Below are 19,930 nucleotides of genomic sequence, written 5' to 3'. Positions count from 1 at the left end.
CACATACAACAGTATATGAAGTCATTAAATAAAATAAAATTAAAATAAACATTTAATAATATGTATATGGCTAGTCAGTAATATAGTTCTTTAGTATTTAAATAAATATTTTATATAATATCTATGAAGGTGCTGCTATCTATTGCAACTTTTATGAGTGTGTCTCATAAGCTACAATAGATAGCAGCACCTTCATAGATATTACATAAAATATTTATTTAAATATTACAGTACTGTAGTTTTTGGCTAGCCATATACATGTTATTAAATGTTTGCTTTTATTTTATTTTAATGACTTAATATACTCTTGTATACTCAATCACAATTGTAATCTTTTAATTCTTTAATTTTATGTTTCATATGTAATTTTATAAATATTATATATGACTGATGTGGGATTCCACGAAAGTACTTTGGTGAAAAATTATATAAACATACGAGTAAGGTAAGAGTTGTCTTATATCTATTGGGTGGATTAAGTTGAATTACATATATATATTAAAATAATATTGTAAAAAAAAACACTACACACAGTTATAGAAATGTTTAATAAAATTACAAGACTTAACTTTCATGATTATCCCAGTAATATAGTCAGTAATATAGTTCTTTAGTATTTAAATAAATATTTTATATAATATCTATGAAGGTGCTGCTATCTATTGCAACTTTTATGAGTGTGTCTCATAAGCTACAATAGATAGCAGCACCTTCATAGATATTACATAAAATATTTATTTAAATATTACAGTACTGTAGTTTTTGGCTAGCCATATACATGTTATTAAATGTTTGCTTTTATTTTATTTTAATGACTTAATATACTCTTGTATACTCAATCACAATTGTAATCTTTTAATTCTTTAATTTTATGTTTCATATGTAATTTTATAAATATTATATATGACTGATGTGGGATTCCACGAAAGTACTTTGGTGAAAAATTATATAAACATACGAGTAAGGTAAGAGTTGTCTTATATCTATTGGGTGGATTAAGTTGAATTACATATATATATTAAAATAATATTGTAAAAAAAAACACTACACACAGTTATAGAAATGTTTAATAAAATTACAAGACTTAACTTTCATGATTATCCCGGATCGTCAGTTGATAAATTATATCAATAATTAAATAAAAATTTTAAATGAAAAAGTATAAAATCAGCTAGAATTATTTTTTAAGTGTTGTTGCCAACTGCTATAATTTACTGTGCTGTAAAACTGCACCTATAGAGTTATAGAAAAAATATTTATAAATAATGTATATGGCATGGTATTCAGTTAATTTATTGAATGAGAAAATTGATCTATTCAATTAAGGAAAAAATTAAATTTCCTAAAAGTTAATTTAACTTTGAAATTAATTAAAATTAAAAAAAATTATTTAATTGAAGTTTATTTAGAAAATATTTTCTTGAATTTTTAATTAAACCAATAAATAAATGATATGTATATTTAATTTATATTGTACTCATTACAGATTCAATTATATATTGCAACAGTTTTTTATAAATGTACTCTATCTAATGTTATTGGTCTAGTTTTTCAACTCCTGTTCACCTGCTAATGAAACCTTATCTTCTTCACTGTTTCTTCATTATTTTCAGCATTCACATAGATTATTAGCTGGTCAGCTTTAATATCCATGCACATACTTTGTTTTAGTTTCAGTTACATGCTGGCAATATTTCAACCACGTACAGCGTCTTTAGAAGCAATCTTTTCCTCTATAAGACTGATTATATCTTCCAACATGTACATTCCATTTAAATCAGCCAATCAGTTTTTACTACTTCCTGAATGAGGTCAGTTAGGTTCAAATCTGGATGAGAAGGAGAGAGTCAAAGAACAGAATGACCATGTTCGTGTAAATTGTCAAGAAAATAAGGGGTACAGTGGATTCAGTGCTTGTGTCAACTGAAGTAACTGTCTTAAACATTGATTTCTCAAAGATAATATTGTTATTTTTTATCCATTCCTGCATTTCTGTTTTTCAGCTTATCATAGTTGGAATTTCTCCACTTTGACAAAGTGGTGTGGTAGTTTGTGAAGTAAAAGTTTTTATAACCAATTTTTTTAAGTTATATGATTTATATTTTCATGGTAGTCTCTTGATTTTGAGCTATTGGTCCATGTTAATTAGGCATTACAGACAACGCTTTTTCCACCTGCATGAATTATAGTAACTCTTTCACCTTTGAAAAATTGCTGCATGAACAACCTCCTTGTATCTATTGTGCCATAACTTTTTTCCTGAATGTGATGTTAATGCATTATTTTCATCTCTATAAATTATAGATCTCGCTTCTCAAGATTTTTTCTTGTAGAAAGAATTTCTTTCAAGTAAGAAATCCTTTCTCAAACAGCAATTTTCTGTAATTGGTTGTTTTCACCCTTTAAGTCCTACACCTTTTAATGTAATCCTTAAATTTATTTTTCCCTACATGCCAACCTGGATCATGTTAAATTTATTTTGCAATTTCTTTCAGTTTATAAGTTTCTAAATTTTCTCAGTAAAGTAAAAATTGTCTTCATTTTTCCTAACATCTGATTTCTGTTATAACAGTCAAGTATTTTGGGTTTCTTGTTCCTGAAAATTTCATCCAGCATATTGAAACTAGATTTTCCTGTGTATCTGAACACCTCCATATTTGTGTCTGTTACCACTCTGATGGATATGCAGATAGTTTTTCTTCAACAAAGTTGAACTTGCTGCAGTGGATAAGGAAATTGTCATCTGATTTCTTGTTTTCATTGAGTATTATTATGCTCAAGTTATTTCTTCCATAAATCTTAGCACATTGTAAATATTCTGTGCTTTGTCCATGTAGTTTTTTATTTTTCCTTTAATTGCTGGATTCATTGTAGATAAAAAATGTTACCCACTTATCTGACAAGAATATACTAATATTGTAACTTCATAAAACAATGGAAAATCTTTTTCAGAGATTTTCATATAAAATAAAACAACTAAACGAATAGCAACAAAACGTCCTCTGAAGATATCACTCAGATTTGGGTACAAATATTTTTAATCTTGCACCTTACTTTCAACTAACAGAACCGTGATTTAATTGATATCTAATTTGTTATAAAGTTTACGAATGATACAATTTTCTGTTCTGGAATGTCGATAAGCATCTATTGTGTAGGGTAATATGAATGACTAATATAAAAATAATCCTAAATGAATCTATAAATAATAAACAGATTACATCATTGTAACAATAAGTTTGTATGTAAAACATTGTTGAAAATCATGTATATTAGCTCTTCTACCTGGCATGCAGTCACCACTTTATCACAGCGGGATATTGGAAACATGTACAAGCTGTATGACCTAAACCCTACCACAAAGACCCATCATTAAGTGCTAATCCTATCATTTTCATTAAATGTTATTATGAAAATTACAATGACAGACAGGACAGAAACAAAACAGTGTAATGATTCACCTCAGTTTCTATAGTTAAATGAAACATATCCTGGCAATTTTGATATTTTGAAAATTGGATGAATCTTAGCCTTCTTCTCCCACCATTTTTTCCAATATTTTCATTTGGTCAAAAAAAGAATGGTAGGTTTAAATTTTAGTTCTTAAAATAACATGCTTATTTATACCTTTGTTAACTAAACATTTATTATTAAATTGAAGAAAATCTCAATAAATATACTTTTTAAAATTTTTAGGTCTTTATTTTGATGAACAAATAACATTTATTAAATGTTTGAGAACTCAGAATCAACTATTTTAATTTTAGGTCTGTTACTTGTACAAAGTAACACCAGTTGAGTGCAGATTTAACACATGTACTTAAATTTTACAGATCCTTGATAAATTTTTGATTGGATTATATAATATATATGCATTCATCAATTTACATCATCACATTTTACTTTATCCACTTGCTCATTCCTACCTTTAACTAAGTAGCTGTAAGAAAACTGAAACTAATCGCTTGATATTACAACAAGAATTTCTTTCTTGGATGAAACTAAATGTATTAATTTACACTAATGGGTCTAAGTGGACTGAGTCCATTGGATGATACTTCTTCTGTTGGTTGATCACATAACTTTACTGATACAATATGTTTACTGCTGAATGTAAGGCATACTCATGGCTCTTCATCACATCAGAGATGGATTCTTGAATCCTGTTATTCATTAACTGTTTTTCTAGTACTGCGTAACATTCTCCATGCATTCAAGTCTCTGTTTTCAGCAATCGTGACATTCATGTCAGTTGCTGCTGTGGTCGTAATGATGTAAAAATAATAGGCAGAAAAAACTTAAGAAAATGAGCTGCTAAGGAAACTTGCCTTACATGGACTGTGTTGTCGATTTTGGTTGTACTCACTTTGTTGAATAAAGGTGACTTGCTGAATGAGTAAACAGCCACTCAGAAGGTAGCCATAAAGATTCCTTTGTTGTTTAAATTTGAAACACAACTAGCTTAATGCACATAATACTTCCTGTCATTTAGTGATAAGTCTCTGAATATGTCAGATAAAACTGGTTGATCACATTCTAGTTGATTGTACACATCCCAATATTATAAAGGAGATTAAAACTAATGCACAGAGGTAATTTTAAAAGTGATAATGTGGTCAAAATTGAAAAATTTCAGATTCTTGAAGTCAGTTTATTTATTTAAATTTTAACATTTCCAGCAGTCACAGTTAAGTTTTGTTTGAGCTGTTCCTCAATTTTCTGTTCTTTGTATCTACTTACCTCTTTTCATTGTTTAAAAACTTTTGTATATTTTTTCATTTGTTTAGCACTAATTTTTCTTTATTAAGATTGGATTATTATATTCATTTTAATTTATTTTTTCAACTTTAGAGCCTCTTTATAATCCCCTTATCACACATTTTGTTTCTTTTAATGCCTTAGCCACTATTTCAAAATTTGTTTTAAAAGATTTATAGTTTGTTTTTTTTTTTGTATATATATATAAAAGTAAGTGAGAATTTTATGTGACTGGGAAACTGGAATGTATAATAGAAGAACAATAAGGAAAAATATTAAGAAATTGTGGACTAGGACAGAGAAATGCAAATGAACTAGACTTCCAGAATTTTACATTAAATATAAACTAGTGATTCCTTAAGTAAAAAAAATTACTCATGGGTGAAACCGAAAGGTATAGGAAGTAATCAGATAGATTATATAGTGGTTAGGCAGGAAATTTCTATAAATTATAAACTAAAACCTCCTCAGGAACATACATACATTGATTCTGCACAAAATTTACTTGTGATAGATGTAAAGGAAAATTAATGCTTTATTTCCTTTTTTAATTTAATTACCAGCTGATTTTAACTATCTGCTTTTTTTCTTCTTTTTTTATCGGCTGATTAACAAAACATTCCAAATAATCCTTTTGACAGATTGCTGATAACTTATTAGTTTTGCTTTTTATTTCTTTTTTTAAACACCACTGAATAGGTGGCCTTCAAAATTTGACCAGCCAGCATTTTTAATGAATCAATTTATTAAATTCTGATTGGTTGAAATAGCTTTTTAAAAAATACATGCTGCATGGCCTAACTTAGATTTAACATTTTTGAGCCTTGTCCTGTCTCCTGCCTCCCAAAAACATGAAATATACGGTAAAAGTATACTTATGGTCTATTACATAACAAAACAAATCTTTCACTTGTCATAACAATAAATTTCAAAACCTATTTTTGTATGGACTTTTATCATTGCTTTGGTGAATACACCTGTAAAGTATAGCAGAAAGTTAGTGAAACTGTACATCTTCCAAAATAATTGATATTATTAGATTATTATTGAAATAAAATTAATTCAAAGATGTATGTTTGAAATTTACAACATGAACAGGTATTGTACATTAAAACTTATTTATATTTGAATTTTATGAATTCACATTTATACTTAAAACATGATACAAAAGCATGAAGTCCATTTTCCTCATCTATTATTCGTTCGAATTTAATTTAAATAAATAAAATAGTGAAAGTTTTTACAAAAACTGTTAATCAAGTGCCCATGATACTTTAAGGTGCTATCCGTGATTTGTTGGTGGAGAAGAATGAATGGCAAGATGTTGCATGTACATTCCTTTATCCTCTTGCAAACTGCTTTAAGACCAACTCTGATTAAGGCTATTATTCAATCAGAGCCAGCCAGCTGGACCATGACCCATGTACCATCTTTAGGCATACTGAATGTTTGCCAATATTTTGGCATCAACTGCAAACTGTGATACATATAATCAATAGTATATGTACTTTTCCCTAAATATTATTAAGCACTCTATTATCAGTGCTTGGTTATAATTGAAACCAAATTTTCAAAGTTATTATGTAGCGGGCTTCATGTTGTGTATGTATTATTATTATACTGGGTTTTTCTAAAATGGTGGGCTGTCTATATGTTTTTGGATTCTGCTTGTAAAGCTAAACAAAAAATATCCATAGAAAAAATGGCAATTTCTCCTTCATTCTCCCACCGTCCACCATTTTGTTATTTTTATGTAAAAATTTTGATCTCAAGTTCGGATAGAGAAATCACATTAATATTTAGTAAGTGTGTTTGTAATATAGTTTTAAAATTAGAAAAAAATCAGACTTAAATAACTTTGCAAATTGCAAAATGGTGGCCATGTTTATATTTCAATCCATTATACCTCCATAAATATAAGTTTTATCCAAATGTTTGTTTTGCTAGAATATTCTTTTATTTTTAACAAAATGATATTTTATTTTTTTAAATTGGTTAGCAAATATTTTTTAAATTCTGCCAAATTATGGCAGAAAATTGATGTTGTAATTTTATGTCCTCCACTTTACATTCAATTTGATTAAATATAAATAGTTTTTATTTATTGTTAATTCTATTATTGTTGATTAGTACCAGATTAAGTAATAATTTTCTCACAATAACATTTAATATTACATAATAATAAAACAATTGATATTAATTTTACACAGCAACTATTACTGTTGATCACGTTAACAGTGTAAAAATGAAGCTTCTTGAAGGAATGGTGTTCTAAATTTATCACAACCAGCCTATCTGGAGTGACAAGAATCCACATGAATCTTCCAAAGTAGCCATCAACAAAGATTTTGCCTGAACATAAGGGCAGGTGTTCTTAATGACTATCTTTTGGGTCCTGTCATATTACCAAATCATTTATAAGGAGAAAATTATCTTGCTCATTTGACCAAAAATCTTCCATATTTCTTGGAATGCCTACCTCTATAATTAAGAGAAAGTATGTTGTTTCACAATGCTGGAGCTCCAGCACATTTCAGTCAGTTGGTATCAGATTTCCTGCATGAAAGATGGATAGGCCATCCTAAGATGGAGGGCCAGTACCCTGGCTTGCCTGATCACCTGACTTAAACCCTCTTCATTTCTACCTGGTCCCACAGGTAGAAATCAAGAGGATATTTGAAACATATTGTTTATTCAGCTCCAATACTCAACATTGAGGATCTTCAACAAAGGATCCAAAATGGATTTCAAGAAATTATGAATACGCCTGGAATTTTTGAAAGATTAAGACAATCTCTCAGAAAAAGACTGGAGACTTGTGTAATTTCTAATGGTGGACACTTTGAACATCTGTTATAACTTTTAACAATTTTTAACTGTTTATTTTTAAAAAAAAGTATACTTAATGTTCTACAACAATTAACGTAAGATTTTTAATTGTTAGGTTTATTATTGTGAGAAAATTATTACTTAATTTGATACTAATTTACAATACTAGAATTAACAATAAATAAAAACAATTAATATTTAATTGAATTGAACGTAAAGAAGAGGACATGAAAACAGATACAAAATTACATCAATTTTCTGCCATAATTCGGCTACTTTTTAACCGATTTTAAAGTATAAAGTGTCATTTTGTGTGAAATAGAAGACTTAATATCATACGTATAACATACATTTTGATAAAATTTATATTTATGGAGATAAAACGGATTGAGGAATAAATATGGCTGCCATTTTGTAATTTGCAAAGGTATTTAAGAACTAATTTTTTACTAATTTTAAAACTTTATTAAAAAGAAACTTACAAAATATTAATGTGTTCCTCTATCCGAACTGGAGATATAAATATAACAAAATGTAGGATAGGGAGGGAGAACAAAGGAGAAATTGCTATTTTTCCTAAGGTTATTTTTTGTTTAAAATTCAAGTAGAATTCGAAAAAGTATAGCCAGCCTACCATTTTAGAAACACTTTGTATATATCCACATGTAATACATATTGTAGGTGATGAAATATTATATGATGGTATAGTGTAATTTGTGAATTAATACCCCTTTGATTCCTTAATAATGATTAAACCTAAAAATAGTTTAACAAAACTTCAAAAGAAGGAAAGCTATTAATTTGACCTGTTTGTTCATTTGTCCACAATGTTCTCAGAATTGTTCTAAATTGTTCTAGTTATCATCTTGATCACATACATTCTCTTCTTGATAACAGAAAGAACAATAAGCACAGTCCCTGATTGTGGCTGTAGCTATTGACTCAGGGCATTGGATTCATGCTTTTCTGTTTATAACTCAACACCTCAAAACACTCAAACTCTAGAATCGAAATGACTAAAATTTTTTCTAATGATTTAGCAGTTCTCAACTCTATTTTTATTACTATTTGTAGGTAGGATTTGATTTTAAAAATGTTGTTTTAGAAAATATCAAAACCGACTTTTTAATATTCCTTGGAAAACAAAAAAAAATAAGAATCTCACAAAAAATTAATAAATATGTAAAGTATAAAACTGATGGATAAATGAAAAGCAGATAGAAGTTCTCAAGAAAGAGAAAAAGAGGTTTCTCTGAGGGAGAAATTAATCCAGTTGTACACAGACATTGTAGATTTTGTAAACGTTTTTCACAAAAAAAGGCCATGATAATTTAAACTTTCCAAAAAAACATTTAAGGGAAATAAAATGCACTAGTGTCAGTAAAAATTGTATAAAAAACTCAACCTTTGAGTAATAAGTTACAGGCATTTTGTACGTAAAACATTTATCAGGATTGTAGAAAATGTGGAAAATAAATGCTGAACCATGGTAGAGTGGAAGCATTTTAGCCTTTCATCCTGAAGGTCTTGGTTTCAAATCTCAGTCGAGCTTGGTCTTTTCATACATTACATATTTTGATTGCATATTGCCATGCACAAGCTCCAAGCTTATTCAGTAAATTAATCATTTAATCAAAAGAGAAAGAATTTATCCAGATGTCATAAAATCAAGAAATTTTATATTGCTATGACTAGATACACTGTTTATAAAAAAAATTGCCTTTGAGAAACAGATTTACCCATGTAGTAATTATTTAGTTTTCATCGAGTAGAAATGTCACATTTAAATTTTAAGATATCTTTACTCTTAGGATTTACTTAAGATAATATTTGCTCTTGGATAATATTTTGCTTTATCAGAACATATAAAATTGTATATGTTAGATTGAAAACATATCTTGAAAAATTAGAAAATGAAGAGGTATGTTTCTGCTGCTATTACAGTCTATGGCAGATGTTAGAACAATTGCTATTGGCATTACAATCTCAGTATATTTTTTAAATCTTATTTAAATGTACTATTTCCTCAAACCATTCATCATGTTCAAACTTTGCTTATTCATTAATTATGTTTTCATTGCTCTTTTTATTGTATGTACTTTCTGAAGAGTAAGCAATTTAAATTAATTGTTAGTTATTTCTAATATTTGCTTTTTATCTATATTTGAAAATGTATGTTTATTGGCTCTATTACCATCATAATTTGATTTCTGTTTATTGTAAACGGTCTTAGTTGCAGGTAGCTTAGTTTACATCTTTAGGATTATTTATGCATATACTTTGTGATGTGTAAATACTGAAATAAATAAATAAATATTTATATGCTTATAAAATTTCTTTTTTATTTTATAAACTCATTCTTTGTTAAAATACAGTCATTACATCCGTTATCTTTTATCTAATTTGTTATTGTTTGTTTTAAAGGCAGTTCTATTATTAATTAAATGTTTTTTGAAATATTTGTAAATGTTAATATTACAATTTAATGGTATAAAGATTATTTCTCTGTTTTAATGTTGTAATTTATTTATTTTATTATAGCGTTTTTATTGCCATCTTTTAATTAATTTATTAATTTTGTTTATAACTGTTTTCAGATACTATTCTGCTAGATACTATTTGGTTGATTTTATTCTTTGCTTTTTTTAAAGTTTGAACATGTTGATTAGATTAGAGAAATAATATTTACATAATCTAATTGTAATGGAAGTTATCTTTTACATCATTGTATTCGCAGCAGAGCAGCTTATTTTATATCAGTTAATGAAATAGTAAATTCACCTTTCTACATATCTGTTTTTTATGTTATGTTTTTAATCTAACATATATAATTTTATATGTTACAATGAAGCAGAGATTTCTGTGAAAACATTTGTGAAAAAAAAGAGTCAGCAGTAAATACATCATAATTAGTTTTTATAAATAATTTCATTCTTCTGTTTGGGTCCAATTTGTTTAGACTATATAAAACTACACTTAGAAAAAGTAACTATCATTTAATAGAAAAGTTCCAGAAACTATGGTTTTAAAATTGAAATTTTTAAATAGTAAGAAACTACTAAGATTATAATAATCATTTTTTAGTGCTGTTTGAGAATTTTCTAAAAACAAAAAGTAGGAGTCTCAGTAGTTGCCTAAGAGATAAAAATTCTCTCACTCATCAGTGATTACAGGTGGTCTTACAGGAGATTAGTAAATAGAAAATCATACAACCAGTCAAGCAGATTTTACTGATGTTTAGAGACATATTCCAATACACTAGTAGTGTATGATTTCAATCCATACCATTGATTTACACTCCATAATTATTGTGAAAAATTTATTGTGCACTTTACTTTTTGATAAGCAAAGTAGAACTCTGAGTTTAGAGATAATAGAACTGATAAGCCTGATATTTGAAAATTATTATGACCAACTTTTTAAATAAACAAATAGAATATACATTATTTACAAAAAGAAATGAAAATATTGCTGCATTTCAGTATTCTTAGGCAACTTGTTCTGTATTCAGGTTGAGGGAAGTGAAACATGTAGTTCAACGCCTACATTTAACATGGAACAATTAGAAGATTGCGATAATTACGGAGAATCATTATTGCTTTCAAGAATGGATATTATTTCGCACACAGTAACACATCAGGTATGAAAAATATTCTTTTCATTTTGTAGATGATTTTACTGTTTTTCTTACGATGATGTGCAAATCTTTTCACAGACCTAGTAAGTATTGTTTCACTGAAAAAAAATGCGAAGACCTAATTGAAAAATAATTTGTTTTAATATTGATTTTTACACTAGTCTTGTAAAATAAAACATAATAAAATTGATAAAATATATTTTCACCAAGAAAGGGATAGAGCCTGTAGCGACATTTAAAGAATGTACCTTTTGAATATCATGAAAAATATTATGACATGTTTTCTGAGAAAGGGGCTGTTTTGACATACAATCAGAAGTGAGTGTTGTAAAAAAAGTTTGTTCATTTAGATAAATTTATTTATATTATTTTTTGACGTAGTCACTGTACAACCCAACACATTTTTAATATTGTTCTACTAACTGTATTATTCTGTCTTCAAAAAACTTCCACTGATTTAACTAATTGATTATGAGGCATGTTTTTAAAGTAAAGTCCATTTTGAATTTGCCACCTATATACACAATGTAAACAGATGGCACTTGTGTAGCTCAATTATCTCAATCAAGTAGCACAAGTGGTTTAATTGTTTTCTTGTTAATTGTTATATTCATCCAATTATAATGAGTGCTATAATTTGTGATTCCACTATGTGAAATATGAGGACTAATCTGATTTTTGATGGCAAAAAATAACTCTGTGGCTGAAATTCACAGACAAATTTCTGATGTTTATGGGCTGAATATTATGAATGACACTAAAGTAAGACAGAAGTGCTGATCATTTCTAGAAGAACAAATAAACATTCATGATGAAGAATCTTTACAACCGCCTATTAATTATCATGACTTATTTGATTGGAAAAGTTGACGAAAAAATTTGAGAAATCTGACGCTTCACTATGCCACAGTTGGCTTTGTTATGCCTGATTGTTCACAATCTTTGATTTATCAAGTTTTGACTGAAAAATTGAGCTGTAAGAAATTGTGTGCTAGATGGGTGCTGAAAATTATAGTCATTCACAAGGAAAAACATCTTACTGCAGTGCATGAATTTTCACAGCATAATGAAATTGAAGGTGATGAATTATTATGATAACATTGTTACCAGAGATAAAACCTGGATTACTTATTCAAATGACAAAACAAAGCAGCAATCAATGGCATTCATATCTCCTAGAATATAGAAATTCAAACAAAAATATTCAATAAAGAACCTTATGGCGACTGTTTTTTGGAACAAAGGGGTGTCTTGATTGTCAAATTTAATGATTGCAAAACTGCTGTAAATGCCAATTTGTTTATTTGTTTGTTTTGCAGACATTAAAAATTTGTGATTTTTAGTTTTCCTGGGATTTTGTTTTTGCTTGACAAGCACGGCCACACTTGGCAAATAAGACACTGAGGGGATTGGAAAAATTTTTTTGGAAAATCTTCAATCAGCCACCTCATAGCCCTACAGCCCTTATCTTACTTAACTCTCAGTGATTATTTTGTATTTCTTCATGTAAATCAGTCGCCTTCATCACAAAGGTTTGACAATGATGACAAATTGGAAAAATGGTGTTGCTACAGGGTTTAAATCATGGAATTTCTTGAAGAGGAAATAAAGAATCAGGTGAAAAATGTGTTGAAGTTGAAGGGCAGCTATGCAGAAAAGTAGTAAATAAATGTACTTTTTATGTATAATTAATAGTTTCTTCATATTTTTCAGTTTTCTTTTTATTTCAAAATGGAGCTAACATTAAAAACATGCCTCATTTTCTCTTTCACTTCCTCGTAATTTTTCAATCCCAACAGTGAGGAAAGCCATTGTCTGAAATGGAAAAAGATCTAATAATTGCAAGTTGTGAAGTTAGGAATGAATGGTGAATGTTCAAAGATTATTCAATGATATTGTTTTAATTCTTAAACTATTTTTGTTGCAGTGTGCTGGCAAGTATTGTTGTGCAGAAACAAAATCCCACTGAATAGCTCCCCACGTATTTTGTTCTGAATAGCATATCAAAGCTTTTTAAGAATGTCACTTTATGAGTTGGCATTTATAGTACTTCCACTCTTAAGGAACTCAATAAGTAATATCCCTTTGTTGTCTCAAAAAAAAAGTGACTATAAGCTTCCTTTCTAATTGTTGTTGCTTATACAGGGTATCCGGACTAAAGGTTTCCAAAAGTAATGGCTTGTATTTAGAAAGCCGGTCATCATAATCTCTTAAACATAGGCTCAATCGACAGGAAATAACCCCAAGATTTGTTGTTTATACTCTTAAGATGAGCAGAATATACCCAGGAAAGTTGGGTATAGAAAGGAAATTCCTCCCTAAGCAGATAAGATGAAATTACCACTCATGCCAACAAATCTGATAATTTAAGTAAGCTGCTCCACCACACTTTCATCAAGATGTTACTATGTTCTTGAACAACATTTTTCCTAGATATTGGATCAGACGAATTGGTCTAACTCTATTGCTACTAGATTTCCAGATATCACTTCTTTGAAATTTTTTCTTGGGGATTTATTAAAAATTGTGTGTATGAAAGAAAATTTCAAGATTTGGAAGATTTAAAACAGAATTGTTGAAGCTAAAGATTTAATAACACCACAGATGCTCCTAAACATCTGACCAGAGTTATTTGACAAGAATTTGCTATGCAAGTAAATGTTTTTAAAGATTAAATCAATGAAAAAGTTGAAATAATATTTACTCAAAACAATATGCCTCATGCTTTCAAAAGTTATACATATGATAGAAACCTGATTAAGTTATATTCACCAAAATTTAAAAAAAAATCTTGTATGCTGTCACCTTTGTCTATTTACTTGTTATACTCTTTCATTCATTTGAAAATGTGATGTATAATAACATTTTCAGTTATATTTATTTTAAAAGCATTTATCATTAATTTTTCAATGTCTAAGAAAAGAAAACATCTCATATTATTCTTTAAACAGTCTAGAAGCAATTAAATAATTGGATGAGAGAGAATGAGTTTAAAAAATAAAAATAGCTTGTAATTTAGGTGCCAGTCAAATGACTGAAGGGGTTGGAAGAAAAATAATAGAAAATAAATTTAAAAATGAGGTTTACAAAGAGAAAGTTGATTTTAAATCAGGAAGTATAGTTGTAAATTAAAAAAAACCCTAAAAAATCATTAGAAACTTTATTCTTTTGATTTAGCAGAAAGATTTATCCATTATCAGAACCAGTTCTATAAGCCAAAGCTTTAAAATTTAATTACCATTTTGAAAATGAAGAGAAAATCACAGGAAATAATATTCGGTTCAGTCATTGGAAGAAAAAAACTGGATAATGTTAACTGTTATTTAAGAGATTTCGTCAGCCAAAAGCAGAAAATTTGGAAGAGATTATTGTAGTTACAGAAAAGGAGTTTATTTTCCAGCAGTTGAATTACTGCAGTGAAACAAGTTTAAATTATAGAATGCCTGCTGACCAAAACTGTTGCTTGTAGAAGAAAAATCAGCTCCTGGCTATAAAAGAAAAGAGACTATAGTTTTAAGCAGTTCAAATAAATTTTGTGGCCACAAACAAGCTCATTGTCTGTTACATCCAAGTAGCCCAAAGATTTTAAGAACATTAATGTTAAAAACCTTTGCTAAAAAAGATACCTTCATGATTACCTGATGGTTCTATGAAGATTCCATTTGAAATGGAGTATGAAATAGTTTTCATGTAAAAGCATCCTGTCACATTAGACATTCTTGATAATATTCAAATCCATCAGTTAAGTTGTTTTAGGAGGGAGGGACCACTCTTTTCTTACTCATTAATCGGAGGTTGTGTAGGAGTAAGGATCTCTTTTATTACATTACGATGGTGGTCATTCACATTACCCAAGTTTTTGTTATCTGAGGTAGGTTTGTCTAACATTAACTTGCATAATTTAGGTTCCGTTTATATACAAATATATTATTATTAAATTATATATATTGCTTTGTGAATATCACTGTAGTTATTATATCCTACTATTTTTACTATATATATTTATAAATTCAAAAGCAAAAACAAAATTCAGCAATGAACCACAGTACAGAACCAAATAAGAGCTCTTACCTTATTTTTTCATTTTTATTATTCTCCCTTATGTATCAATAGCGCTTTCGTTGAATTCCTCATCAGTTGATTAAAATTAAAATTCAAAATTACACATTAAAATACCAAAGTTATTACATATATAAAGTATGTGTATTCAATAATTAAAATTTTGTAAAACATCCTTGTGGCTAGCCACTAAATACAGCACTGTACTAATATTGCAGTAAAAAGTGGATGTAAAACCTTATTAATTGATAATATTTAAAGAATTTAAAATCTATTAACGTAACAACATTGAAACCTACAAATAATACACATAGCTCTGATAATATCTATTTGAAATACTTTTATACTAATAATATTATTGAAAATTTAATTAAGTCCTCCTCTATGAATCATGAGACCTTGCCTTTGATGAGGGGGCTTAAGTACTCAGTGATACAGAGTAGCTGGACCGAAGGTGCAACCATATCGGAGAGGTATCTGTTGAGAGCCAGACTAAGGAATGATTCCTGAAAGAGGGCAGCAACTTTTTCAGTAGTTGTTAGGGGCGTGAGTCAGGACGACTTAAACGGCCACATCAACATCACTCAGTCCTCTGAGTACTGCGTAGCTGAAAGCAATCGAAAACTACAGCTGCTTTTTTACCAAGAATATGTGGCTCTCTGCATTTTCATATAGCAATGATGGAAAATCATGATGGAAGCAAGGATGGTCCTTGGTAAAATATTCCGCAGGTAAACTAGTCCCCTGTTCGGATCTCCGGGTGGAACTACTAAGGAGGGGGTCACCAGAAAATTAAAAAATAACATTCTACGAGTTGGAGCGTGGAATGTTAGAAGTTTAAAAAAGGTTGGTAGGCTGGAAAATTTAAAAAGAGAAATGGATAGGATAAATGTGGATGTAGTAGGAATTAGTGAGGTTCGGTGGGAAGAGGAAGGCGGGCGACTTTTGGTCAGGTGATTTTAGAATAAAAAACTCAGCTTCAAATAATGGGCAGGCAGGAGTAGGTTTCATAATGAACAAGAAGATATGGAAGAGAGTAGAATATTTAAAAACGCATAGCAATAGAATCATTGTAATAATGATAAAATCAAAACCTAAACCTACAACGATTGTTAACGTCTATATCCCTACAAGCGCCCATGATGATGATGAGGTAGAGTGTGTATACGAAGAGATTGATGAAGCAATTAAACACGTAAAAGGAGATGAAAATTTAATAATAGTTGGAGATTGGAATGCAAGCATTGGAAAGGGCAAGGAAGGAAATATAGTAGGTGAATACGGGCTGGGCAAAAGGAATGAAAGAGGGGACAGACTTATAGAGTTTTGCACAAAGTATAATTTAGTAATTGCCAACACCCAATTTAAAAATCATATTGAAGAATGTACACTTGGAAAAAGCCAGGCGATACTGCAAGGTATCAGATAGATTATATCATGGTTAAGCAAAGATTTAAGAATCAACTCGTTGACTGCAAAACTTACCCTGGAGCAGACATTGATAGCGACCATAATTTGGTGATAATGAAATGTAAATTGGGATTTAAAAACCTGAAGAAAAGGTGTCAGATGAATCGGTGGAATTTAGAGAAGCTTGAGGAAGAGGAGGTAAACAAGATTTTTGAGGAGGACATCGCAAGAGGTCTGAGTAAAAAAGATAAGGTAGAAAATGTAGAAGAAGAATGGGAGAATGTTAAAAAGGAAATTATTAAATCAGCAGAAGCGAACTTAGGCGGAACAAAGAGAACTGGTAGAAAACCTTGGGTTTCAGACGATATATTGCAGCTGATAGATGAACGTAGAAAGTATAAGAATGCTAGTGATGAAGAAAGTAAAAGGAACTACCAACAATTATGAAATGCTATAAACAGGAAGTGCAAACTAGCGAAAGAAGAGTGGATTAAAGAAAAGTGTTCAGAAGTGGAAAGAGAAATGAACATTGGTAAAATAGACGGAGCATACAGGAACGTTAAGGAAAATTTTGGGGTACATCAATTAAAATCTAATAATGTGTTAAACAAAGACGGTACACCGATATATAATACGAAAGGTAAAGTCGATAGATGGGTGGAATATATTGAAGAGTTATATGGAGGAAATGAATTAGAAAATGGTGTTATAGAGGAAGTTGAGGAGGATGAAATGGGAGAAACAATACTGAGATCTAAATTTAGGAGAGCATTAAAAGATTTAAATGGCAGAAAGGCTCCTGGAATAGACGGAAACCTGTAGAATTACTGCGCAGTGCAGGTGAGGAAGCAATTGATGAATTATACAAGCTGGTGTGTAATATTTATGAAAAAAAGGGGAAGTTCCGTCAGACCTAAAAAAAAGTGTTATAGTCATGATACCAAAGAAAGCAGGGGCAGATAAATGTGAAGAATACAGAACAATTAGTTTAACTAGTCATGCATCAAAATCTTAACTAAAATTCTATACAGAAGAATTGAGAGGAGAGTGGAAGAAGTGTTAGGAAAAGACCAATTTGGTTTCAGGAAAAATATAGGGACAAGGTAAGCAATTTTAGGCCTCAGATTAATAGTAGAAGAAAAACAAACCAACATTCTTGGCGTTTATAGACCTAGAAAAGGCATTAGATAACGTAGACTGGAATAAAATGTTCAGCATTTTAAAAAAATTAGGGTTCATATACAGAGATAGAAGAACAATTGCTAAGATGTACAGGAACCAAATAGTAACAGTAATAATCGAAGAACATAAGAAAGGGAGTCCGACAAGGATGTTCCCTATCCCCGTTACTTTTTAATCTTTACATGGAACTAGCAGTTAATGTAATGATGTTACAGAACAATTTCGATTCGGAGTAACAGTAGAAGGTGAAAAGATAAAGATGCTACAATTTGCTGATGATATAGTAATTCTAGCCGAGAGTAAAAAGGATTTAGAAGAAACAATGAACGGCATAGATGAAGTCGTACGCAAGAACTATCGCATGAAAATAAACAACAACAAAACAAAAGTAATGAAATGTAGTAGAAATAACAAAGATGGACCACTGAATGTGAAAATAGGAGGAGAAAAGATTATGGAGGTAGAAGAATTTTGTTATTTGGGAAGTAGAATTACTAAAGATGGACGAAGCAGGAGCGATATAAAATGCCGAATAGCACAAGCTAAACGAGCCTTCAGTAAGAAATATAATTTGTTTACATCAAAAATTAATTTAAATGTCCGGAAAAGATTTTTGAAATTGTGTGTGGGGAGTGTCGCTTTATATGGAAGTGAAACTTGGACAATCGGAGTATCTGGGAAGAAAAGATTAGAAGCTTTTGAAATGTGGTGCTATAGGAGAATGTTAAAAATCAGATGGGTGGATAAAGTGACAAATGAAGAGGTATTGCGGCAAATAGATGAAGAAAGAAGCATTTGGAAAGATATAGTTAAAAGAAGAGACAGACTCATAGGCCACATACTAAGGCATCCTGGAATAGTCGCTTTAATATTGGAAGGACAGGTAGAAGGAAAAAATTGTGTAGGCAGGCCACGTTTGGAATATGTAAAACAAATTGTTAGGGATGTAGGATATAGGGGGTATACTGAATTATCTAAACGGTAGTTACCGGAGGCTAAACAGGAAAAAGAAGAGGGGGGTATACTGAAATGAAACGACTAGCACTAGATAGGGAATCTTGGAGAGCTGCATCAAACCAGTCAAATGACTGAAGGCAAAAAAAAATAAGTTTATAATGATGAAAAATATAAACCAGCATATATGCCAAAAAACCATATATTAAGACATTGCAATAACCATAATGATTTGAATAATCTATGTGACATTTATAAAATAGCATGTAAAGAATGTGATAAGATTTGTATTGTGAAAACTAATATCATTTAAGGCAAGGTTTTCAGAACATTTGGAACGGAACGGAACGCATGAATGGCGGGAGTTTCAATATTTCTCCCTACAGATCGCAGAGTCTGGACAATGTCCCTTGCTGCTGTATCTTTCTATTATCGGGCGGATTTCATAGATTATTTAGTGGCGGTTATAAATTTTAAGTTTTATTTATAGACGGATTTGGTAATTTGCGTTCCTATCTGTATGGACCATGGTGTAATTTATTTACTGGTTCTGACCGTGATAGACTAAGCTTTTGAGCCTAGTAATCTCGCCGTGATTCCCCTTCAGCACATCCGCTGAAGTACTTTCGGTACCAGCACCTATGGGCTAGCAGGAGTGCGTCTACCGGAGCTCTAGTTATGTGGAGGAAGAAATGCGCCCATTCTGCGGAGGGAGTCGCATATGCTGACTAAATGAAATTGTGGTCTCTTAATGGGACGGTGTGGGGTGATGTCTAGCTTTTTATAGTTTTAACAAAATTTAATTGCGAAAACTGTCAATTTCGCGGCCGGAATTTTTGTGCGGTTTCCATTTATAGGTTACGCAATATAGAGGTTCCTAATCCTAGTTTGTCATTTTTTGACTCTCGTACCGCCTCTTCACGGTGGTTCGTTTAATACGGAATGAGGCCGTTTTCTTATACCCTGTGGAGTACGGTCCTCTCGGCAGATGTCCCGGAAATGGCCATGTTCGGACCCGGCCGCTCTCCCAAACAGTCTGCGTGCCTGCGCCACGCCCACCTCGGATACGGTGTGTACTCCCCCATCGTAGCGAAGAGTGAC

General features: G+C 30.3%; 1 protein-coding gene across 4 annotated transcripts in view; it reads left to right on the top strand.

Moving 5' to 3' along the window:
* Positions 1-19,930, top strand: part of LOC142331543 (nudC domain-containing protein 1) — a 108,156-nt gene that overhangs the window by 66,932 nt on the left and 21,294 nt on the right. For 3 of the 4 annotated variants that reach the window (XM_075377551.1, XM_075377533.1, XM_075377538.1), the window contains one exon: positions 11,099-11,227. The exons of the other annotated variant lie outside the window; for it this stretch is intronic. In XM_075377551.1, coding sequence (XP_075233666.1) covers positions 11,099-11,227 — 129 coding nt within the window. The remainder of the gene's footprint in view (positions 1-11,098; positions 11,228-19,930) is intronic. 4 annotated transcript variants of the gene reach the window in all.

Source organism: Lycorma delicatula, chromosome 1 (assembly GCF_047948215.1).
Source record: "Lycorma delicatula isolate Av1 chromosome 1, ASM4794821v1, whole genome shotgun sequence".
NCBI classification, from domain to species: Eukaryota; Metazoa; Arthropoda; class Insecta; order Hemiptera; family Fulgoridae; genus Lycorma; species Lycorma delicatula.
Note: the sequence above shows the minus strand (reverse complement) of the source record. Positions and strands in the feature narration are given on the sequence as shown.